General features: G+C 55.8%; 9 protein-coding genes across 9 annotated transcripts, besides 1 other annotated feature; 7 read left to right on the top strand and 2 right to left on the bottom strand.

Annotated features, from left to right (window-relative positions):
• Positions 1-718: 718 nt before the first annotated feature.
• On the top strand, positions 719-1,633 carry CORC01_08349 (uncharacterized protein; the record flags this gene model as incomplete). The annotated part of the gene is made up of 2 exons (XM_022619980.1): positions 719-744; positions 808-1,633. The coding sequence occupies 2 exons, from the start codon at positions 719-721 to the stop codon at positions 1,631-1,633; spliced, it is 852 nt and encodes a 283-aa protein (XP_022473584.1).
• An 843-nt stretch (positions 1,634-2,476) lies between these two features.
• On the top strand, positions 2,477-3,939 carry CORC01_08348 (translation elongation factor Tu; the record flags this gene model as incomplete). Its single annotated transcript, XM_022619979.1, has 3 exons — positions 2,477-2,651; positions 2,714-2,742; positions 2,806-3,939. 3 exons carry the CDS (start codon positions 2,477-2,479, stop codon positions 3,937-3,939), a joined length of 1,338 nt encoding a protein of 445 aa, XP_022473583.1.
• Positions 3,940-4,076: 137 nt separating this feature from the next.
• Positions 4,077-4,211, top strand: CORC01_08347 (uncharacterized protein; the record flags this gene model as incomplete). Its single annotated transcript, XM_022619978.1, has 1 exon — positions 4,077-4,211. One exon carries the CDS (start codon positions 4,077-4,079, stop codon positions 4,209-4,211), a length of 135 nt encoding a protein of 44 aa, XP_022473582.1.
• Positions 4,212-4,793: 582 nt separating this feature from the next.
• CORC01_08346 (40S ribosomal protein S29) lies at positions 4,794-5,109 on the bottom strand (the record flags this gene model as incomplete). Its single annotated transcript, XM_022619977.1, has 2 exons — positions 4,794-4,917; positions 5,048-5,109. The coding sequence occupies 2 exons, from the start codon at positions 5,107-5,109 to the stop codon at positions 4,794-4,796; spliced, it is 186 nt and encodes a 61-aa protein (XP_022473581.1).
• Positions 5,110-5,612: 503 nt separating this feature from the next.
• Positions 5,613-6,782, top strand: CORC01_08345 (protein disulfide-isomerase erp38; the record flags this gene model as incomplete). Its single annotated transcript, XM_022619976.1, has 2 exons — positions 5,613-6,123; positions 6,190-6,782. 2 exons carry the CDS (start codon positions 5,613-5,615, stop codon positions 6,780-6,782), a joined length of 1,104 nt encoding a protein of 367 aa, XP_022473580.1.
• A 277-nt stretch (positions 6,783-7,059) lies between these two features.
• On the bottom strand, positions 7,060-7,490 carry CORC01_08344 (heat shock factor binding protein 1; the record flags this gene model as incomplete). The annotated part of the gene is made up of 3 exons (XM_022619975.1): positions 7,060-7,148; positions 7,216-7,318; positions 7,449-7,490. The coding sequence occupies 3 exons, from the start codon at positions 7,488-7,490 to the stop codon at positions 7,060-7,062; spliced, it is 234 nt and encodes a 77-aa protein (XP_022473579.1).
• A 601-nt stretch (positions 7,491-8,091) lies between these two features.
• Positions 8,092-10,656, top strand: CORC01_08343 (uncharacterized protein; the record flags this gene model as incomplete). The annotated part of the gene is made up of 1 exon (XM_022619974.1): positions 8,092-10,656. The coding sequence occupies one exon, from the start codon at positions 8,092-8,094 to the stop codon at positions 10,654-10,656; it is 2,565 nt and encodes an 854-aa protein (XP_022473578.1).
• A 3,521-nt stretch (positions 10,657-14,177) lies between these two features.
• Positions 14,178-14,264: a sequence feature (Short protein (CORC01_08342, OHE96419.1) was converted to a misc_feature.).
• Positions 14,265-15,192: 928 nt separating this feature from the next.
• On the top strand, positions 15,193-16,735 carry CORC01_08341 (subtilisin; the record flags this gene model as incomplete). Its single annotated transcript, XM_022619973.1, has 6 exons — positions 15,193-15,309; positions 15,387-15,554; positions 15,642-15,702; positions 15,809-15,882; positions 15,947-16,193; positions 16,695-16,735. The coding sequence occupies 6 exons, from the start codon at positions 15,193-15,195 to the stop codon at positions 16,733-16,735; spliced, it is 708 nt and encodes a 235-aa protein (XP_022473577.1).
• Positions 16,736-20,363: 3,628 nt separating this feature from the next.
• Positions 20,364-22,506, top strand: CORC01_08340 (uncharacterized protein; the record flags this gene model as incomplete). The annotated part of the gene is made up of 2 exons (XM_022619972.1): positions 20,364-20,494; positions 20,556-22,506. The coding sequence occupies 2 exons, from the start codon at positions 20,364-20,366 to the stop codon at positions 22,504-22,506; spliced, it is 2,082 nt and encodes a 693-aa protein (XP_022473576.1).
• Between the last annotated feature and the right edge of the window lie 314 nt (positions 22,507-22,820).

The following is a 22,820-nucleotide window of genomic DNA, read 5'->3' as shown; positions in this document are numbered from 1 at the left end:
GGGGGAGAGAGAGCTGTGAGAGAAATAGAGCTGTGAGAGCGCCTGTGAACTTGGGAGCAAAAAAAAGAGAGAACGGGAGTTCCCTGTGAACCCGGTTGGTGGTAATGATGCAGCGCCAATCTCCGTCTGATCTTCGGCCGTAAAGCAAAATAACCACCCGCTTGCATGAGCATCTCGTCCCGTCCAAATCGACATTATACATTGTATGCCTGTAAGTGGTTAAATAAGGTCTTAAGCTACATACCTACCTTACCTTACCTGGCGGATACCTTGCCTTTCCTCAGAGGTAGGTAAGGTTCCATGGAGGGTGAGGTAAGCCCCACGAGGGCCTGATAAGATAAGGTTTACCGCTCCCACTTCAAGGTACGGATACCTAGCGAGCGAAAATCTCAATTGAACGCCTCCGCGGGCGAAATTCCGCCGTCAGCCGCCCGTCGTACATCACATTGCAACCTTCCGTCCCGTGCTCAGAACTCCACATAGCACCGGTCGCATTGCGCGATTCCTTTACTGCGACTTTTTTGCCCTCTGCTTCGCACGGGCACTTGACGATCGAAATTACGGGTGTACACATTTCAATTCGCTCTCTTTCGTATTCGCTTGTTTGGCGTCACAACGTACAGACTGCCTGAACCCGTCAATTGACGGATGCCTCGCCGCTCTGCTTTGCTCTCCCACCCGACAAGTACTTACCTTTCCCCGGGAACAACCCGCAGCCATGTTTGAGCTACCCGACGCGAAGAGGTGAGGCAGGACCATACCCATGGTTGTCTCTGCGCCGCAGCGCTGACCGAATTCGCCCTATAGAGTCCGGCGAGAAGAACTCGAGGAGTCGTCCGAGGACGAAGCGGCGGGCCACGACGAGCAGCAAGATGCGGACCTCCTAGCGAAGCTGCATGCCCGTATGGCGGGCATGCTCGACTTGGGCGATGTCGAACAGGTCCCGACGGGAACGACCGCACCGGTACCCACGGATGGAGACACTGGGGGAGACTGCGACGGCGGCGATGACGGCCCCGAAGAGTTTGAGTTTCGGCTCTTTACCACATCGAACCCGACGACAAAGATCGCGCTGGTCGACGAGGACGAGCGCGCGCTCGCGGGCGACGGGGCCATGATCCGGAAAAGGCCGCTGTCGTACTACATCGCCGGGGAGCCGACGCCCGAGGCCAGGGCGGAGCTCGCGTTCGCGGCGGTGTCGGGCGAGGAGGTGCTCGAGCGGGCGCGGCAGCGGTGGTGGGGGATGGAACAGCCTTGGCGGGTGACTGCGGTTCCCAGCACGGCGCCGCCGGCGCCGCCGGCGCCGCCCGCGGAAAAGGGATCGTCGACGTCGAAAGCGGCAGACGCAGCAGGAACAAAGGAGGAGGCGGACGCGGCGGCGGCGAGAAGGAGGCGGCCCGGGAAGAAGAAGCGCATCGCGCTGAGGGTCAAGGAGCGGGAGAGGAAGAAGAAGTCTGAGGAGGCAGAGAAGTTCAAAGCGGGCAAGGAGGAGGCACTGAAGGAGAAAAAGAAGAGGTTGAACAGGTTGAAGAAGCTGAGGAAGAGGGCCAAGGCGAAGGAGGGGAAGAAGGGAGATGGCGGTGATGACGGTGACGGTGATGAATCGGGGTCTGGATCGGACGGTGATGAGTGAGTTTTCTGCCAAGCCGTGCGTTGCATTGATTCGACAGTGAGAGATCCTACAAATGTGCTCTGGCAGATGTCTATGGCTACAGGGAGCAACGTCCGTTCAAGAGGGCAACGAAGTCAAACGACGATGTCGGATGGCGGTTTTCTCATTCGAAACTTCCAACAACAAAGTAGCATTTAGTTCTGGATATGTGGGCGAGCAGATGATTTTCGTCTCGACATGCAAAAGAAGCACAATGACCATAGGCGCTGGATCTCGAGCGTGGCCGTGTTCGATGCATCAATCTCATCCTGAATACTTCCATGATCATGGCATGAGCTAAGCTCCGACTCAGGGGGAGTTCTCCTTTCCGAGCGCAACACCATTGACTGCCAATAAGCATCGATTCAAGAATAAAAAGTTCAACACTGATCCTCTTTCGCTTCCGAATCCCTACTGATGGAATTTTTTGGATGTCTATATAAAACCCACCATCAAACCCATGACGTGCAACACTTCAATGTGCCCCAGCCAGTCACCTCTCACGCATTACCTTAGCAGCACTCAAGGGAGGCGACGCGCCGTGAATGGCTCGCGCGGTGGGGCCGGGGAGAGCACTGACATGCCGGCCCGCCAATGGACGCATGAGCTCCAGTAGAGCTCCCCCGTCTTTCCAGGGCGAAAAGGAACGTCCCGGCAGCAAAAAAATTTCGAGGACGCCGACTCCCATCAGACGATACCTCATCAACATCCTTCCCCCCCATTGCCACCACAAAGCCGTTGTCGACAACGAGCACTTCATCGTCCATCTCCTCTCTGTTCCTTCTTCTCTCTTTCTGTTCTATTTAATACCCACAGCCTGCGAAAATGTCCGCCTCCCTGAGATCCGTTGCGCCGTTCTTCCGGACGGCGCGCGCCTCGCTGCGCCAGGGCAACGTGAGCCCCCTTCAGGCCGCTTTCAAGAGACAGAACGTCTCCCCCATCCTCAACCTCTACCGCACATACGCCGTTTACGAGCGGACAAAGCCTCACGTCAACATTGGTACGAGAACCCGACCGGTGAATACCCAGGGAGCTGTAGCTAATCCGAGGACAATTGAATAGGTACTATTGGCCACGTCGATCACGGAAAGGTACATACCAATACTGGAGCGGTAAAAGGCATTGCGCGATGAATACTGATCAACCCTCCTCAGACTACACTGTCCGCCGCCATCACCAAGAGACAGGCCGAGAAGGGCCTCGCCAACTTCCTCGATTATGGCGCCATTGACAAGGCTCCCGAGGAGCGCAAGCGTGGCATCACCATTTCTACCGCCCATATCGAGTACTCGACCGAAAACCGCCACTACTCCCACGTCGACTGCCCCGGTCACGCCGATTACATCAAGAACATGATTACTGGTGCCGCCAACATGGACGGTGCCATCATCGTCGTCGCCGCTTCCGACGGTCAGATGCCCCAGACCCGTGAGCACTTGCTGCTCGCCCGTCAGGTCGGTGTCCAGAAGATTGTCGTTTTCGTCAACAAGGTCGACGCTATCGACGACCCCGAGATGTTGGAGCTCGTTGAGATGGAGATGCGTGAGCTCCTCAGCACCTACGGCTTCGAGGGTGATGAGACCCCCGTCATCATGGGTTCCGCCCTCATGGCCATGCAGAACCAGAGACCCGAGATCGGCCAGGAGAAGATTGACGAGTTGCTCAAGGCCGTCGACGAGTGGATCCCCACCCCTGCGCGTGACCTCGAGAAGCCCTTCCTCATGTCCGTCGAGGACGTCTTCTCCATTTCCGGCCGTGGTACCGTCGTCTCTGGCCGTGTCGAGCGTGGTCTCCTGAAGAAGGATACCGAAATCGAGATTGTCGGCAAGGGCGACGAGATCATCAAGTCCAAGGTCACCGACATTGAGACCTTCAAGAAGTCTTGCGACGAGTCCCGTGCCGGTGACAACTCCGGTCTCCTCCTCCGTGGTGTCAAGCGCGAGGATATCCGCCGTGGTATGGTCGTCTGCAAGCCCGGTACCGTCAAGGCCCACTCCAGCTTCCTCGTCTCCCTCTACGTCCTGTCCAAGGACGAGGGTGGCCGCCACACCGGTTTCCACGAGAACTACAAGCCCCAGATGTACCTCCGCACTGCTGACGAGTCCGTCACCCTCACCTTCCCCGAGGGCACCGAGGACGCCAAGAACAAGATGGTCATGCCCGGTGACAACGTCGAGATGGTTGCCCAGCTGCACCACCCCTCCGCCATCGAGGTCGGCCAGCGCTTCAACGTCCGTGAGGGTGGCCGCACCGTCGCCACTGGTCTCATCACCCGTATCCTGAAATAAGGGACAACCACCGAAAGAATTCTCAAAACTCGGTGAAATGGCACTTGAGAAACACTTCCCCGACATGAAATGGGAACCCGGATGGGAGGGGAAAATGGGATTGTACAAAAAAAGGAGTTGGATTGCTTCACGATTTCATGTACAACCGACCCAAAGTTTTCCGCTTTGAGCCCTCGAGCTCGTGTATATTTTCGGGTCTCGGGCTCAAAGATCTCCGCTCTACTTCACCCCTTGTCTTTGAATCATGTACTTTAGAAGACGATGGACAATAGAACAATCTGTGCTTTGTGCCACATGACTATGTTTTAAGAGACGATCTCAACGCGCCCATGCTCATTGACACGTCATCATAAAGTTTGATAAACCTCGAGTCATCAATTACATCCCCAGAACTTGGAGGGCCATACTAGCTGGCTGCTTGGCAACCAGGTATCGCGCGGTTTTACGTAGTACAGTGACATCGTGCCACCTTTTACGCGCAGCTGAGCTCAGTCTTTTTTACTTGATATTGTGTAGGCCCCAAGATTTTGGATGGTGGTTAAAGGTTCAATGTCGTGGTATTCGTCTATCCTCAGTTGGACGTCCGACGGATTTTTGCACTTTCCGTTAAGCCAGCCATAAGAACTCCAATTGCCCTTGGAAGCCTTCCCTCTTGTCTGAATGCATTTTTCCACGGGCCACTCATGCCCAGCCACCTTCACCAAGTTCCCATCCTTGCCGTCTCGGAGTTTTGACAATTTAACGGTACTGTAGGATCGCAGCCTCGGGTTAGCGGTTTGCGCTTTCTCTTGAAGCGATGGTTGTGTGGAAGGAAAGGGGCCCTCGGCCGAGTTCGTTCGCAGATTCCAGGGTTTTTATGTGTCTTGGTTTTCGCATACCTTGTTGAAGCCGATGTCCTTGGCCTTCTCACGGAAGCACTGGCGGCACAGGTTGAGGTCGTACTTGCGGATGAGACCGGCGGTGTGCTTGCAGACACGGCTATAAAAGTGAAATTGTCAGCATTTCTGCTTCCTTTCGTCTGCGCGCGCGCGCGTGCGCGCCCCGATGTTCCCAGTTCGTTCTCCATTCCAAATTTGCCGTGACTGAAGGGGGGGGTTTTTAATCGTACCAAGAGCGGGAGCCCTTGCCGTAGTTGCGGGGGCGGGAGTTCCAGACAGACTCGTGAGACATGATGGCGGTTGTCGAGCGGGTGGGCGATGTCGTCGAGAGGGTGGTCGGCGAAAACTCGAGATGGTTTGGCTGTGGTTGGATTGAGGACGTCTAACGGAAATTTTTGTGCGCCTGTATTTTGCTGGGGCTTGGGTCAGGGTGGGTTGGAGCCCCCTTCGCTTCTGGGGGAAGTCCGTGCTTGGCCGATGCACGTGATGTAGATAAGGCAGCCGATAAGCGTAACTGATAAGATTAACATCCCTGCTGTTTTAATGGGGCCTGCCGGGAACGCCACTTGTTGGAGAAGGAACAAGGGACTGAGCTCTTCCATTCTGTGACGTTCAGGGACGACCTGCAAAGTGGCTTCTTTACCGATTCCTTCAACAGCTGATTTCAAAGCACCGGTCTGCACCACCACTATTCCGAACTGCTGATACCCTCTTCAGCAGCTCAGTATTTTACTCCATCGCCCAGATACTGCATAGCTGTCTATATTTCTTCATATTCGATTCCATCAAGCAACAATGGTCGTCCTCAAGAGCTTCGTGCTCGGCGCTCTGGCAGCTACCGTTGCCGCCAAGTCTGCCGTGCTTGACCTCATCCCCTCCAACTTTGACGATGTTGTCCTCAAGTCTGGCAAGCCCACTCTTGTCGAGTTCTTCGCTCCCTGGTGCGGCCACTGCAAGAACCTTGCTCCCATCTACGAGAAGCTCGCCACCGCTTTTGAGTCCACCAAGGATGTCCAGATTGCCAAGGTCGACGCCGACGCCGAGAGAGACCTGGGTAAGAGATTCGGGATCCAGGGATTCCCTACTCTCAAGTGGTTCGACGGCAAGAGCGACCAGCCTATCGACTACAAGGGAGGTCGTGATCTTGAGGCTCTGAGCACCTTCATCACGGAGAAGACTAGTGTGAAGCCCAAGAAGAAGTACACCCCGCCCAGCGCCGTTAACATGCTCACCGATGAGTCCTTCAAGACCACCATTGGCGGCGACAAGGATGTTCTCATTGCCTTCACTGCTCCCTGGTGCGGACGTATGTTTCGATTCCACAATCCCGTTTGTTCTCGACCAACAATGCTGACCTGAACTCCTTCAACAGATTGCAAGACCCTTGCCCCTATCTGGGAGATTGTCGCCCAGGACTTTGCTCTTGACGAGGGCGTCGTGATTGCCAAGGTTGACGCCGAGGCCGAGAACAGCAAGGGCACTGCCGCCGCCCAGGGCGTTTCCTCTTACCCCACCATCAAGTTCTTCCCTAAGGGCTCCAAGGATGGCGAGCTCTACACCGGTGGCCGCAGCGAAGACGACTTTGTCAACTTCATCAACGAGAAGGCCGGCACCAACCGCAGCCCCGGTGGTGCTCTCAACGCTATCGCCGGTACTATTGCTGCCCTCGACGAGATCGTCGCCAAGTATACTGGCGGCACCAGCCTCTCGGACGCTGCCGCCGAGGCCAAGAAGCAGGCCGAGACCCTCAAGGAGAAGGCCCAGTACAAGTACGCCGAGTACTATGTCCGTGTCTTTGACAAGCTCAGCAAGAGCGACGGCTACGCTCAGAAGGAGCTCACCCGCCTGGACGGCATCCTCTCCAAGGGTGGCTTGGCCCCTGCCAAGCGCGACGAGATCACCAGCAAGACCAACATTCTCCGCAAGTTCCTCGAGAAGGTTACCGGTGAGAAGGAGGAGTTGTAGTGAACTCCATTAGCAAGTTTCCAGACGTATCATGAGCATTGGGTTTGGGGAGGTCTAGGAGACTGAAAAGCAAGCAACAGGCAATTGAGCGTGTTTACCTCAAGTTGGTTTGGTAGTCTAGGATGCCGACGATGATGAATAACAATAAGAAGTATAACTCAAGTCTGCCCATGGAAGCCGGCCACCATATTCACCTCCTGTGAGATTGTCCCATGAACCCTAACGCCTGCGGCATGTGAATTACACTGCCTCATACTATATGCCACGAAGAATCCGTTCATGACGACTTGGACGGGCCAGCATCCTTCTCCTTGTTAGCTAGAAGAGCAGCTTCTAGGTTGTCCAGGCGACGAGACATTTCATCCACTGTAGAGCTTTAGCATGTAGTACAGGAATCGCCATAAACCCCCTTCTGGTGCTTTCCCAGACTCACTCTTTGCAAAGATCTCACTCGACACGCCGGCGAACTTGTTGGAGATTGTGTTCAGAAGCTCCTCCACGGCCGCGTTGACGTCGGTCTTGGGATCCTCTGAGACCTGTGAGACTCTACAAGTCAGTTTCCGAGAGGGGGAACAAAGACCGCACCCGTGCTATTCCGTTGCCTCATGGTGCACGAAAAGCCGGCCGCAGGACCAGGGGTAGAGAGGGTAAGGTTAAGTCACTGACCGCAGACTGGTTTGCGCTCGAGTCGGGGTTGTTGGAGGCCATTGTTGTTCGGCGAGATGATTTTAACTAAGCAAAGCAAGGGACCTTGTATTGAATTCTCAATGTCAGTGTCTAAACCGAAATTGTGTTTGAGATGCCGTCGGCGGGGTTGTGAGGCTGGGTGTCGCCTGCGTAGGAGTAAGGTAAAGGTAATGAGAGATGAAGCGGTCCAGGTTGGCGGGGTTCAACGTGTTTGCGCTGTTGGTTCCAGCAAACATGCAAGTGGAGGGGCCAAAATGCGCAGGGCCAGCTCTGGAAGGTGTCTGCTGGCTGCCGCGCTAGCACCAGGGGACGGGTACCTACCCGTTCTCCAGTGGGGCCTGCCTAAGGCGATAAGATGACTGCAGCGCCCCGGGCTCCGGCATCCGTCGCCCGTCAACGGTCCGCTTTCAGCACCTCAGCTGATGCCGTCATCCGTTATCAAAGTAACTTTTGGCCTACATTACCGACAGTGTTCATCTGTACATCGTCACCCTCCCAATTGCACCACCACGAGCATACCTACCATTGCCAAACAGCCAAGCTTCTGCTACAACCGACACCCGCCGGCCAGAGCAGCAGAGCGATGGAACCGAGTTAAGCGGCCCAAGGCACGCCGCACACCATGCCCAGTCCGTACCGAGACCCGCGCCTCGTCGTCCTCGCCCTCGCCTTCGTCGGCGTCTTCTGGATCCTCCTCGCTCCCGGCAATGGCGGCGCATCTCTATTCTCTGCCTCGGATCTGGCGATCCAACGCCTGCGGCGACACCAGCACGCTCTCGACCTGTTAAACGCCTCGACATGGGGCGACTTCACGCCGCGCAAGAACGGCACGTCCGAGGACCCGCTGCCTAGATCGCTCAACCTGACTGGCTTCCGCGCCGAAGATGGGTTCGCCTGGGATGATCTTGGGCGCTTTCAGGAACGCTGCCTGGAATGGAGTCATAACGCGATACCGCCCGTCGGGGGAGTGAACCTGTGGGACATTGGAGAGGGAGAGCCGGTATGGCAGAACGCTACGGGCGCGGTCAAGGGGACCTGGGTTCGCAGGGAAGCGACGTCTAAGAGGGAGTGGACGAACTACAACCTGAGCGCCATCGCGCCGAGCCTGCATTGGAGCGGTTCGCAGTCGGAGTGGGCCAGGAATATCACGGGAGATGAGGGCAAGATCTTGATGGACCTCGTCGACACCGGTAAGCACGGGAGGGAGCTTAACTACCACAGCGACGTCGAGAACGACGATGGCCCCTCGTCCGGCGGCAAGATTCGCAGCGCAAAGGCCTCTGTCACCATCGAGGATGTGAAGGGCAGTGGCGTTAATTGGGAAATGAGGCTGCACGGCGTCCAATGGCCTCGTCAAGGGACCATCCTGTTGACGACAACCAGCGAGAAGTTTGACGGCATTTTCGGTCTCCCGCATCTTGCCCCCAGTTCCGACTTCTTCCAATCGAGCCAGCGGCTGCTCAATCTGACTCTTGCCGAAGTGCTTCGTAAGAAGGAGAAGGAAGTGTTCAATGATGGCGCGATGCCGTGGACCTCGGATCTATCGAATCCGCCGGATACGCTCAACCCAGCGCCGCACTGCGAGTACATTATGTACGCCCAAGTGCATCCCCCGGATAGAAATTTTTTGAATATGAAGGGCTTTCACCCGACCAGAGAGGGCATGGCTAGGATCATTAGCGATATTGAGCAAGAGTTACGATTTCCAGAGGGCGCCCCCATTCGTGGCGTTCCCGAGCTCCAGCTTTCGGCCGTTATTTGGTCCCCCGACTGCGCCTTCTTTCTCGAAACCAAGGGAACGCCGGATTTCGCGCCCATTGATGGACAGCATCTACAAGGCATGAAGACGGAGATCATCTACCACAAGATTCGAGTATGGATCCTCCTCTTCGCAATGGTGATTCTCACGCAAGCCCTCCTCCTCAAGCAGCAGATGAAGGAGTCAGCAACACCTTCGACAATGGGCCGCATCAGCTACTCGACGATTAGTATGATGGTCATGGTGGATGGTGGCATCTTCGCCGCGGCGTCCATGTGGGCGTTGGACGCCAGCATCACGTACCTGGAGTCGCTATCGCTCCTTTTTTCGGCGTTTCTGAGTATGTCTCTTGGCGGCTTCTTTTTAGCGGAAATCCACAAGGTGCAGGAGCCCGAAAACAGGAGGCGTGTAGAGAGGGAGCAGAACTCAAATAGTGACTCGCCGCGCACACCGGCCACGCCCGCGCATGGTCTTGATGCCGATTCCCTACCGCGGCCCGTTACCGCCGGGCCTCGCAGAAGAGCGCCCTCGCCGCCGATCATCATCCCCTCGGATCAGGATATTGATGCGGAGATCGCGGACGCCGCGAGTGGTGCGGCAGCTGTGCCGACAGCAGGCACCGGCGCAGGCGGCGGCCATCGCATTGGGCCCGAGGTCACATTCCAGGCGGTCATATTCCGCTTCGCCATGACTGTGTCCATCATCCTCCTCGTCTCCATCGCCTCCACGTCCTGGTACCCGCGGGTACGTAACTTCTTCGTCAACAGCGTGGCCCTCGTCTACTTTTCGTTCTGGGTGCCTCAGATCCATCGCAACATAATCCGCAACTGCCGCCGCGCGCTGACGTGGCAGTTTGTCATCGGGCAATCCGTCCTGCGGCTGCTCCCGTTTGCCTACTTTTACGTCTACGAGAACAACTTCCTCTTTGCGGAGACGGACCGCCGCGCGTTCCTCGTCTTTTGCGCCTGGTTGTGGATCCAGCTCTGGATCCTCGCGTTCCAGTACGTCCTGGGCCCGCGCTTCGGTATACCAAAGAGCTGGACGCCCGACGCGTGGGATTACCACCCGATCCTGCGCGAGGACGGGGTCGAGGCCGGTGGGCTGCCGATCGGGCTGCTCTCGGAGCCCGGTTCGCCGTCCCTGGAGAGGGTCCGGTCGGGCGAGGACAGGGACAGGGACAGGGAGAGGAAGAGCAGCGGGAGTAACCTGCGCGCCATCGACTGCGCCATCTGCCGCGAGGTGCTCGAGGTGCCCGTCATGCGGGCGGGCGAGGAGGACCCGACTGCCGGCGGCGTCGTCGGCGTGTTTACGCGGAGGAATTACATGGTCACGCCGTGCCGGCACATCTTCCACAGCGCGTGTCTGGAGGGCTGGATGCGGTTCAGGCTGCAGTGCCCTATCTGCCGTGAGGAGTTGCCTCCTTTATAGGAATAGAGTAGCGGAGAGGCGCTGGTGGCGTCTGTTGTTTTGCAGCGTGTGTTGTAGCGGAAAAGATGCAACCGCGTCGTTGTTGATAGAAATGATACCAGACTAAGATGTGTTAGGATAACACCCCTGTGCCGCGTTGAGATTGTGCTTCTTGGTGTCCAAGGACCGCTTTGAGATTGTCGAGTGATGAGTGTTTTTATCGTTTGTCTCTTGGATACGTCTTGCGCTTTTGGTCATGGGGGACTGACTATTGGACGGCGAGATCAGAGGCGTGTCTAGTATTCCCTAGGCAGTTCTTGGTACAAGTCGGTGACTCGGAGGCTGGGTCAATGAGCATGAAAAGATTCCACCCCCGTGTCTTTTTCCTCTGATCTCATCAGTGGAGTAACCACGGGTAGCAGATATAGATTACATCCATAACAGAAGCCAACGAAGAAGACGACGACTACAATGATGGCAGGAGATGGTTGGTATAGCGAGAGTGCGCCTTCATTCTGCTACATCCTGCTACATCTTGCACCGCCACGGTAGACCATTCTGTAAACCACCCGCAGAGATCTGTTCGTCATGGAGTATATTTCTCGCCTCAAAGGCGTTCCTTTAAAACACGATTCGCAGTGCCCTTTTCACATAGACACATGGAGCCAGACCACAGGATCCCCCGAGGGCTGGGAGGGGGAGAGTGGGAGGACTCGCCGCGCATCCGGCTCGCGGCACGGCATCTGCATCATGTTTGCCCCATTGAGTAAGGTACCTACCCCGTAGAGCCGCCACCCTATGTCAACTCTGAAAAGATGCAGGCCAGTCGTCGCCTCAGCGTACGGCGATGATTATAGGTGGCCAAGTCACCAGTGCACCCGCGGCACAAACTGCATTGTTTCAAAAGGGGTGCTGATCCAGACCAGCAGAATAGCTGCAGCCGAGGGGCGCCGACGTCCATTCAGAGAGCTCTTCTATTCAGGCGGGCGAGCAATTCGAGGCATTCCGTTCTCTCACGGTGGCGCTCAAGGGAATCATGACGGCTGGACCCGGGTTGGGGTCTTCGCTTCAACTTGCTTGTCCCCAAGAGGGCCCCTTGATGATAACCTTAGCATCATGGTGTCAGTCATGACCAGAGGACTCTGCTCTTGATCGGAAGCAAGCCAGACCGGCCAGATGTGCTCGAAAAGGACGACGTGTGCGTCTCCCGGGGAACAGAGAAAAGGCTATGAAATGGCCCTTGCCCCTGCTCCGGCTCTGCGGTCATGCGGCACAGTTACAGCAACCCCCCGTAACCCATCTGTCCTATCCTACCCCGATAGCAACACCCTTTCACTAAAACGACGACGTCAGCATATTGTCGGATACGAAAAAGAAAGGGTGTCGATCGCTCTATTCAACCTGGTCGTCGGTAACTCACCAGGTCAGACCAGGGGTTTCTTTGTAGCTGTCACAGGTGGACGAACCTCTTGTACATGCAAACACTAAGAAAAACTCGTTTAGCGATCAATGGGTGAGCGCCACAAGTACGAGAGCGTTTTTTTTTTCCCAAGTGCCTGGGTGATTGGCTACGTTTTCTTACATGTCGTGGGAGGGGAGCGACACGATGGCGGCCGGATGCCAGCGGCCGACAACGCCGGTGTGACGAATGCACGGCTGGTAATCACGGGCCTCACTCAGGGTCGACACCAGTGACGCCGTGACCGGTGTGGAGACCAGGAGTTTAGTTCCCGTGCCCGGAAACTTGGGACTTATCTCGGGTGAGTCCGATCAGCAAATGACGAAGCGGAAACGGCGTGCCGAAGTCAGGAATCTTGGAGATGGGGGGACGTTCCATAATCGACCGATCGGTTCCCGGTTCTCAACTAGCTTTCGCAGGGATGCTTCTCCCATCCAAGAGCAGCCCCGTAAGGCGGAGGGAGGCAAGGGAGGAGGCAGTGTTGGCAAGTTGATGACCGTCTGCTTCATGATGCAAGTGGTAAGCTTTGGCTAGTAGATGCGGGCGATCAACCGCGTGGGGTTCTCCACGATGGACAAGCCTATCAGTCAGACTGTTTGGGAGTACCCAGATACTTGGGTACCATGCCGTCGTATGAAATCACAGCCAATGGACCGGCGCTCAGGAAAAGGCCCGACGGGGGAGGTTTGGATGGCCGGTTCAGTGGTCAATGCAACCAAGCTTGCAAGTTGCGAGCACCAACCAGCGTGGCAGACCCCGGTGGCCGTAAGCACAGCGTACCATCGAGTGGAACTTTTGGGACCGTGGCCGTTGATGATACCAGCGATGCTCTCGCTTTCTTTCTGACATGCAGCTTAACTGCATTGGCCTGTCTTGTGGGATTGGCCCATTGGTCTCCCGAATTTCGCAGTGAAGGTAGGTTGAGCAAGGCATCCCGCGAGGCGTTATGCCATGGGGCTGGGAAGCTCACCCTGGCATCGGAGCTCGCGACGGTGGATTGGGCTTTGCCAGCATGACTGGAGCATTCAAAGGCGGCAAGTCGTTGTGCATAAGACTACGATGCACGTAGAAATAAATGGGGGTCTCATATCGAGACGTCCCAACTTCGCGATGATGGTAATCGCCAACGGACATGCCCGACAGATATTGGTGCTCGGTGACGTGCAGATAAGGAGCCTCCGAAGTCCGCGGCGGGAGAAGCTTCCCAACTACTATGGCTGAACCATCGTAGGGAGGTTCTGCAATGTTCCTGCGTCGAGCTGGCTATCGAAGATTCCAACCGGCAGATACAATCATATCAGCCGCTCTCCTGGGTCCTTGGCATATGGCGCCTTTCATTCGTAGTCGATTTGGAATGGCACAAAGGAATCCAAATCACTGCCGAAATCCACTGCCTGGCTGCCCCTCCAATCCTTGAGAGAGTCCCACTCCCGAACACCACCGGTTCGCAGAGGTCTCAGGTTTGATATCAAGGGCTTTGAGTCGAACCACATCTCCGGAACCGGTAGCACGTCCGTGGGATTCGGGTTCGTGGTCGCAGTTGACCCATCCACATCCCACCCCATGCCACAATAAAAGGCGAATTTTCCAGAGAGGCGCGGCCATGCGTACGAGGAGTCCGGAACACCAATCGGCGGCAGCTTCAAGAGGAAGGGAGAGAGAGTCAAACAGAGCCTCGCGTCTCAGACTCTGAAGAGTTTGTTGACTGGTTGATGCCCGTCAAACGTCGGTGATTGTCCTGTAGAAGCGAGAGTCTGGAGATCGACGTGGAGTATCCGTACCGTGTACGCCACAGCCTGTGATTAGTCCACGTCGCAATGACAAAGTAAGCGATCATGGCTGGTAGGGCTGAAGAAGACGTAAAGAAGGTGCATAGATGCAGCGAACGTCATCGTAGGAAGACTCTGGTGCAGTCAACCATGGGTGGGTGTGGCTTCTCTCTGCAGCGAGAAGCAGAGCAGGTATGACTTTTTGACGGTCGATGGCTGAGCAGCGGCGCTAAGGCAGGCGATATGTAGGCACTCTTGAGGCAGATTCCCAAGATGCAATTGGATGCGGGGGGTTGGAGGGGAGGCCGCCCTGATCACACCCTGGGTATCAGTAAGTTCAGGGAAGAACAGTGGAGGGTTTCCTGGCCACCCGGGGCCATGCTTCGAGGTCTCTGGCGCATAGGGCTGAGATGGAGGGTCGAGGACGGGGTAAGAGTTTGTCTTGACTCTCGAGACGGATGGGTCCCTATTCCCCCTTCTTCTGCTGGCAATAACGAATGCGTCCAAGCCCACTAGCAGAAGCGGGCCGGTAGGATGGCCATTGCCTGTGGCGCAGCTGACATGGCCGAAGCGGTGAGTGAAGCCGAGACATTGTAGGCTTTTGTTTGCCAGGCAAGACAGGCCGTGTCTGTCCAAATCTTGGCGATAGACGAGTGGAGGTGTGGAAGTTGTCAGACTTAATTGTGTGCAACACGAGTTGTCGAAATGTTTCGATACGGATACTTTGGTTTGAACATCTGGTCAGTGCTCGGATACAGCCAGGTGTACTTCTGTACGTACCCACTGTGTAAGTATCTTCGGTAAGGCACCTTGGGGTTCCATGGCAATTTCATCCTCGCAATGCCTGCTTTACCTACCTCGTCCATCCATCACGGTTCGCCAAAAGGCAACTGCTTACCTACCTTACCTTACTTACAGCCTGTCCCGCGAGACAGGTGCAGCTCGCCTGACACAACACCGTCGAGACGGGCCGCCCGCGTCCGGTCACCATGCCGGCTCCTGCGTCTTCTTCTGCTCCTGCTCCTGCTCGACTGATGCTGCCGCCCGTTGGCGATACGAAGAATGGCGACGAGCACATGCATCTATCAGCGCGCTCTTGCATGCCAAGAGACTGCTTCTTCCTTGCGTGATTGTCTCGTCTCTCTCACCCTTCGAGCTCAAGCGCGAGCTCAAGCGCAGCTTGATTCCATTTCCGGCCCGTATAAACCAGGGGTTACAGACGGCCCTGGGCAACTTATAGCATGACTGCAATGTGCTCGACGTACTTAAAGTAGGAAAAGGGCAGAGTAACTGCAGATATTGATATGATTGTCATTACGCCAGTGAACAATGTCCTTCATCAGCATAACCGCCGTCTTCCTGACACTGGGCGTCCGGGCCCTGGCCACTCCCGCCCCCGCCCCCGCCTCCGTCACCACGGACGACATCATTTCCGGCGAGCACATTGTGAGCCTGAAACCGGGCCTCGCCTCGGCCGTGGTCGGATCCCACCTCTCTTGAACCGCCTCCGTGCATAACCGCAGCCCCAGCCGGCAGGACACAACGGCCGTCGGCAAGACCTCTGCTATCGGCGCCTTCAACGCTCCTTGGACGAGAACACCATCGCGAAGGTCCGCGCCGACCAAAACGAGGGCGTCGTGCTCTCAGTCGAGCCCAACTGTCTCGTGGATGGCAAGGTCCTCGCTGGCTTTGTAAGTACCTCATCTTCTTGAACAAGATATGAGTGGTCATTGATTACCACTATCTACATATAATTATGAGTCCAACACTCCGCATAGGGCACCGGCAGCGTTGCAACAGTCCTAGACGGCTACAACTGGGCGTCGTCTCGCCAAATCCGTCATGCGCATGAGTCTCGGTGAGAAACCCCCAATCCAGTGGTCCAATATCGCGGCCGGCAAGCATCCCTACCCCCTGGACTAAAACAAACCCCCCGTTGCTGCAGGGTTTCCCGTCAGCACAACAGCGTCCGTCCTCGACGAGACGGTCATTGCAGCCGACGACCTGGGCGTAACGACGGTAGCGGTCTTGGACTGGAACCGGACCCGGGCGTCCATTTCCAAAAGTTGGAGTATTCGTCGAGTTGTTTGCGCCTGGCGTCGAGGTGCGGTCGCTCGGCCTCGGTAACGGCACGACCGTCTACTCGGGCACCTCGCAGGCTATCCCTCACGTCACGGGCCTGATTGCGTGTTTTAGGGTCAAGGATCTGCTCACCCCAGACGAGGTGTTTGCTAGAGTGAGGGAGCTTGCTGTCGAGAGTGTGTTTAGGGATCTTCAGGGCACCGCGAATTTGCTCGCTTTGAATGGCGTCGTTTCCTCCTTAGGTACCTGTAAGATAGCGTGTTTTTGATTCGCAGTTGCCAAAAGGGAAAGAGGCGCAGGCTCAGAGGTATTTGCCAAGATTGAGTCGTTCGGCATGATACAGATACGTGTATATATGAGAGGCACATGCAAGTAGCGGCAATCATCCACCTTTGGGTGAAGAGTCTCTGAGACTGTATCACCTGGTGACCTGGCTCTGGTCCACCTCATCTCGTGTCAGACTCGGAGCAGCCCTCAGGTTGGTAATTGAACTTGTTTGCTTGAATTCAAGGTACATGAGGGTCCGCACTCTTATCCAACATCCAATACCATCAACTCTTTCGACATCCCCCCCCCCCCCCCCCGGGCGGCGACACGGGGGACCCCTCGGGTGGGTAATTTAACTTTTTTTTTTAAATCAAAGGTCAAGGGGGGGCCCCCCCTTTTACCAAAACCCAAAACCTACAACCTTTTGGAACCCCCCCCCCCCCCCCGGTGGTTCTGACCGGATGGAACCGGTTGTGACGCAGTTCTGGATGGCATCGAATTCTACATTTACCAGCCAGTCTAATTTTGCTTCCATAACACCATTTTATTTTAAAGAGCCCGCTTTGTAAGCTCACCGGACCGGCGCTGGTGCTGTCGCCGATACCGACACGGCACCCCCAGCATTTCCTTACCAAGCGGAGCCGCCGTTTCTATTGGCAGCGGCGGGCGCCGTCCACGCACCCCAACCGCTTTCGATTCTGGGCCTGGTAGGGGAGACAGCATGGTGACTGCGGCAAGACGTGGGCCCGCCAGAGCACTGGAACCAGACTGAGGTACATGAGGACCGTGAGGTAGGTGAGGTAGCTACGAAGAAGGGAGAGAAGGGGTGCCTTGTATCACAAATCTACAGGTGAGCACGTGTCGCCGCGGGGAACCCACAGTGAATGCTAGGTACCTCATCCCCCATGTCCCCAACCCCCCAACCCCGGTCTCCACTTGCCCTGCCATTCTCTCTCGTTCTGGTGGTGGACTGGAGGAGGTTAAGGGCAGGAACTATCTGCGAATTTCAATGATGACCTCCTGCAGGGCGACGAGGGCTTAGCCGCCCACCAAGACCAACAGAAGCGAAACAGACAGCACAGCCACAACGAAAGAATAACAAGTGATGGGGACTAATACGTCGTTGGTGTCATGATCCAAAGGGGAATGGAAGCACGGGAGAAGGCTTTGCCGAGACTAAACATGGGCGGGACGGATATAATGAAAAACCCCGACGGGATTGAATAGGGTGGGATGGGATGAGGTATGAGCCACAAGATGAGCGACATGGACTTCACGTCCAATATCCGAGAGAATACCTTAAGATAGAGATCTGGAGAGCGCGAGTTAAGAGGATACTCGCCAGGGACCGCTTCCACTTTTAGTGTTTCTCGGCTTCTTTCTGCTCTGTGAAAACATCTGCCGACTCCCCTCCCGCTTTCTGCCCAGTCAATCAGATAGTCATCGTTGCTTTTTTCTATCCCCCCCTCTTTTATTTCGTTTTGCTCAATGGGCCAAAGACCGAAGACCTCAGTGTACCTCGAACCGTTCTTCAAACCGTCGTGCACAAAGCAAGGTACAAGGACGAGGGCGGAAAGACCCAGATACCAATTGAGACAAGGTCGTCGACGAGCCGACGACTACTACTACGTATGTGACAAGAGCAGCAAGGTACTCGACCGTTGTCCCGTATGTACCTCCCCGATGCCACTAAGTACCTCAGTACGTATCCGTCCATGGGAAGGGACCACATTACAATTTACGGGCCAACAAGTGCGAAAGGCAGGGCCCTCGCGTTGCACCGGGGACGTATCCGTACGACAGGCAGCAAAAGCCCATGCTTGTAAGACGTCGAGTTCTTTTCCTTGTGCGCATCTCTCGTCCGCCAAAACATAATTCCAGGGCTGTCAGGTCAGATTTACCTTTTGGTAGACAACTATCTGGTGCTTGTTGCCCCTACATGCCTTCTCTACTGTTCACTCATTTACGGATACTCTATCTAGGATACAGAGTTCGTGTAGCAGGTATAATACGTAACCACCTGATTCGTGACAACTCTCCTTGTTAATGACCCTGATTCGAGATTCCACGCGGCACAAGCGTATCGTGCACAGGTGCGGCGATCCAGACGCCTTGTCTCGCCTACCTGGAGGGTTCTACCTTTCTTGTACAGGCTTCTTGTGCAAGGTTTCTTGTACAAAGTTTGCTTCGTGCGGGTACTCCCCCTCGCCTCGTTCTCGCTCGCCTACAGAGCACTTTGTACTAGTGTAGACTCGATACACGCGGCAAAACACTAACGATTCCTAGCGGTTGGTGGTCCAACTTCCAGGCCTCTCGTCATCTTCTTGCCTTTGCCTTCTTTTTCCTCCGCTCTCACCTCTCCTCCACCCCACCACCTGCGGATACCTTTCTTTTCCCTTCCTCAGCTTGGACTAGCCAACTCCGATCCCTCGACCCCTGACCCCATCAACCCAACCCCATTCGTTCATCTCTTAACGCTTCCAATCCTCCTGTAGGTAGTCTAGAGTCCTCCTCATTCTCCTCTCCCTTCTTCTGCTCCTGGCCAGGCCTGGCTTTGATCGCTTCCGTTAATCTGGTCTCGACTGATTGTTCTTCGGCACCCGTGGTCTCTCTAATGCATCTGCTGCATCTGCTGCACCTGCCTGCTGCACAATTGCTTTCTTCTCGTTCTTACACACTCACCCTGCCTGGCTGCCTGGTGTGCTGGTCTGGACCCAATCCTCGCTCTCCTCCAACCGAGTGATCGGTCAACGATCATTTCCCTGACCATCTTGTCCACTTTCAACACCCCCCGGCTTCTTCTGGTTCTGCCCGTCCTCAGACTTCGATACTCACATCTACATCGCCGTCATTTCAACACCACTGCCACCACCACCACCACCATCAACAGCATCAACAGCATCAACAGATTCTCGACTACTGTTGGCACGCCCTCAGCAATCTGATAATCGTCCCCACGTCAGCTCTCCCTCCCTCCGCCCCTCCCTCCCTCCGGTACATGCCAAATCGACGTCGGAGGTCCTGCATGCAGTGCAGCACAGCGCAGCAACGTATCCCTCCACCAGTGTCTACCTATAAACTGTCAGCGTTTCCCCTCCACCCATCACCACGGCACGACACCACACCACCATTGAACAAGATCCCGGTCCGAGTCTGCGTCTGCTGTTCGTTGCAAGCCACCTCTAGCTTCACAGGCCTCCACATCGCGACTTGTCTCATTGCTTGGCTTTCACTCTTCCTCTATCTCTCTTTCTCTCCATCCAGCCCCCCTCCCCCCGTGGATCTCGGTCTCCCCTACTCGGATCCCCCCCTCCCCTGGTCCCTGTGGACCAAGCTACTGCTCTGGTGCTCCATTCACATTCAGTGGCTTGTAGCGTCACGACACTAGTTACGGATGCACAGGTCCGCGCCCACACGCCATCCGCCAGCCCTATATTACTCTATCCCCCGTCGCTCGTGACTCGCGGCCCCCAAACTCCTTCCCGCTGTGAAGGCTGAAGCTGCCCCAAGCACCCTATCATTGCGCATCCGATCAGCAAGCCGAGAAAAGCAAACTATTATATCACCCCCCGGTCGAGACACCACTACTCGTCATTGCCCTTCTTTGCTTTTGATCGACATTCAAAGAGAGGTCTCCTGAGTCCTCATCTTACCTTGCTCCTCCCACCCTCCTCTATCTACGCAGTCCTGCCAGTCTACCCCCTTTAGACTTCTTTTCTTCTTGGCGCCTTTACCACCACTGTAGCCATGTAAGTGCTAGAGCCCACAGCTCGAACCGAGGGATAGACCCCGTTCCCTCGGCAGATCGCCCTCCGCCGGACCTGTTCCGCGTCCTGGTCAATTCTACACTAGGCTTACCCTGTCTAACCGCCGAGTTCACAGACCACCCGTCATCGCGCCGACCCTTAGCTTGCGTTAGCTACTGTCTCCGCGCTCTGGTCCCCCTTCTACCCTAAGAGCTCCCGAATCCCCTGCATTCCGTTCAAACCAATTTTTTGGGGGAACTCAGCTTCTCAACTTCGTCGTCGCCAGCAACGCTTTTGTTGGGATTAAGGGGCAGACATCTCGTGCGCGTCAAAGAGCCCAAGGCGATGAATGCATATGCGACGTCGCTTCGGCCATAGATTCTACCCAAGCTCTACACAGTGACGATGTCGCCCTACAACGGCGCCGACGCGACCTCGGTGACCTCGACCAGTCCCGCCTCTTCAGACTCCCAAGCGAAGCCCAAGAGGGCCAGAACCAGTAAACCAAAGGTCAAGACGGGATGCAACAACTGCAAGTACGTGAAACACTCTGCTGCACTCATGTTCGTGGGCCAGAGCCTAACCTGCTCACCGTAGACAACGGCGCATTAAGTGCGACGAAAAACGACCCTCTTGCTCGCAGTGTGTACGCTCGAAGAAGATTTGCACCGGATACCCACCTCCCAGCCGCAGCGCAAGACCTCATGAGGTTCTCGCCATTGCTCCAAAGCCTCTCCTGGCCGCCGCACAACACAATGTTGCTCCCGCGCGAGCCTCCATCGATTTACCTCCCAGGAGAATTCAAAAGATCCAGCGACGAACAACCCCCCCGCAAACTCCGAGCGATGGACCTTCAGTAATAACCATGTACCGTCCAGCAGGCAACTTGCAGCTTTCTACTCAGGAGGGTCTCTATTTCCAGCTATTCCGCACTCACACAGCAAACGAACTATCCGGTTATTTCGATTCCGTCTTCTGGACGCAGACGGTCTTGCAGGAATGTCACGCCGAAAACGCCATCCGTCACGCCGTCGTCGCGCTTGGGGCTCTGTACAAGACCCTGGAACAATCCCATGAATCCCCGCCAAGCTCGCCATCCGATGCAATGAGCCCCATGGATGGCGCGTATCGACATTGGGAAGTAGCAATCAAACAGTACTCGGAGGCCATCAACGCACTCGTCAAGCTCCATCGTGACCAGAAGTCGCATCGAACCCTGCTCATGGCAAGTGTGCTGCTGGCTTGCTTCGACTCCTTCGTCGGGGACCATCGCCAAGCCATTCGGCAAATCCAGACCGGCCTCAGCCTGCTGGAGAAGCTGCGGGCCGAGCGAAGGAGGTCGTTTGCACTCCTCTCCGAGGAACCCGTCGAGGAAGAACTGGTCAAAATGTTCACGAGGCTGGCCATTCAAGCCAAGTCGTACGACATGGCCTTCCACTTCCCCGAACCCTACGTAATTCAGCTTACACCCCGAAATCCTGAACTCCCCCAGTCTCCTCCCTCGGACGCCGGCAGCTCACCGTCATCCATGAGCTCGTCCTCGATGCCGGAGCAATTCTTCAACTTGATGGAGGCTCGCATCGCCTGGGACAAACTCCTCGAGAAGATGCTTCGCTTCACCGAGACCCTGTTCACCTATCAAAAATCAACTGGCGCGAACGGGCCGATGGGCATTCTCCCCAAGTCATTGAAACAGTATGGCATGAGCTTCAAAGGGCAATTGGATGGTTGGTCCGAAGCGTTCGATTACCTCCTCGAATCTCGCACAGCACCTGGCGTCAGTCATCAAGAGAAGGCCGGCATCGCTGTCCTCAAAATGTTCCAGATTATGAGCCAGATCCTGTTCCTCATGACATACAGTGACAGCGAATCGCAGTTTGACGTCTTCCAGCCCCATTTCAAGGCTATTGTCGATCTTGCTTCAGAAGTAGTGGGCGATGAAGAGAGACGAGCGGCGGCCAAGAGATGTCCCGACCCCACGCAGTGCACTCACCGTCACAATCACACCCCTGATATCTTTGGTGGCCACGAGTACAACACATTCCATATCAAGCCCAGCTTCAGCGCCGACCTGGGCATCGTTCCCCCCTTATTTGTGGTCGCCACCAAGTGTCGTCATCCAGTCATCCGGCGACAAGCCATTCAGCTTTTGAGGAGCAGCGCGCGGCGGGAAGGCATGTGGGACAGCGAGCTTACGGCACGCATTGGGCAGTGGGTTGCAACGATTGAGGAAGAAGAGCTTTTGTCTTCACCATCCCCTGACGCGCGGGCCTCTCAAGCGAGCAGCAACGTCAGGCACGGATCAGTAGACTTTGGCGAGGACATTCCGCTGGGGCCTGGCGGCAATGCCCGCTGGGATGCTCGAAGGGATAGTGTATTTCCGGGGCTCATCAAACCGAAGCGGTCCGTACCCGAGGAGAAGCGCGTCATGGTTCGAGCGGTGGACTTTGATCTGAGGGCTAGGTTCGCCAACCTACAGGTCGGCACTCGTGGCATCATTACCGGCATGCCAGATATGCGATCCCGCGTAACCCATATCACGTGGTAGGCCCAGCACGGCCTGAAAGAGAAGAAGAATGAGAGGAAGGTTACCTCCTATCCGTATCCTCGATTGACATGGTCAAGGTTGCTTTTTCAGTGTTTTCCCTTCTTCCTCTTTCTATTCTTCTTCCCTTTCTTCCCTCTGTTGGGTGAGACTCGGGCGAGCGATGTTTAGGGGGACACATATGTATTTGGATCTTTGTATTGGATATACCCCCCGGCGATGTGCAAAACACAAGTGGTCATTGGGCCCTTCCGAATCTCTCTTCTTTCCCCCCTTACTATACAACGACGAAAAAAAAGGTTGTACGATTTGACGAT

The sequence above is a fragment of the Colletotrichum orchidophilum genome (assembly GCF_001831195.1).
Source record: "Colletotrichum orchidophilum strain IMI 309357 chromosome Unknown Scaffold_70.1, whole genome shotgun sequence".
In the NCBI taxonomy this organism is placed as follows: domain Eukaryota; kingdom Fungi; phylum Ascomycota; class Sordariomycetes; order Glomerellales; family Glomerellaceae; genus Colletotrichum; species Colletotrichum orchidophilum.
This window is presented reverse-complemented; position numbering and strand designations above follow the sequence as displayed.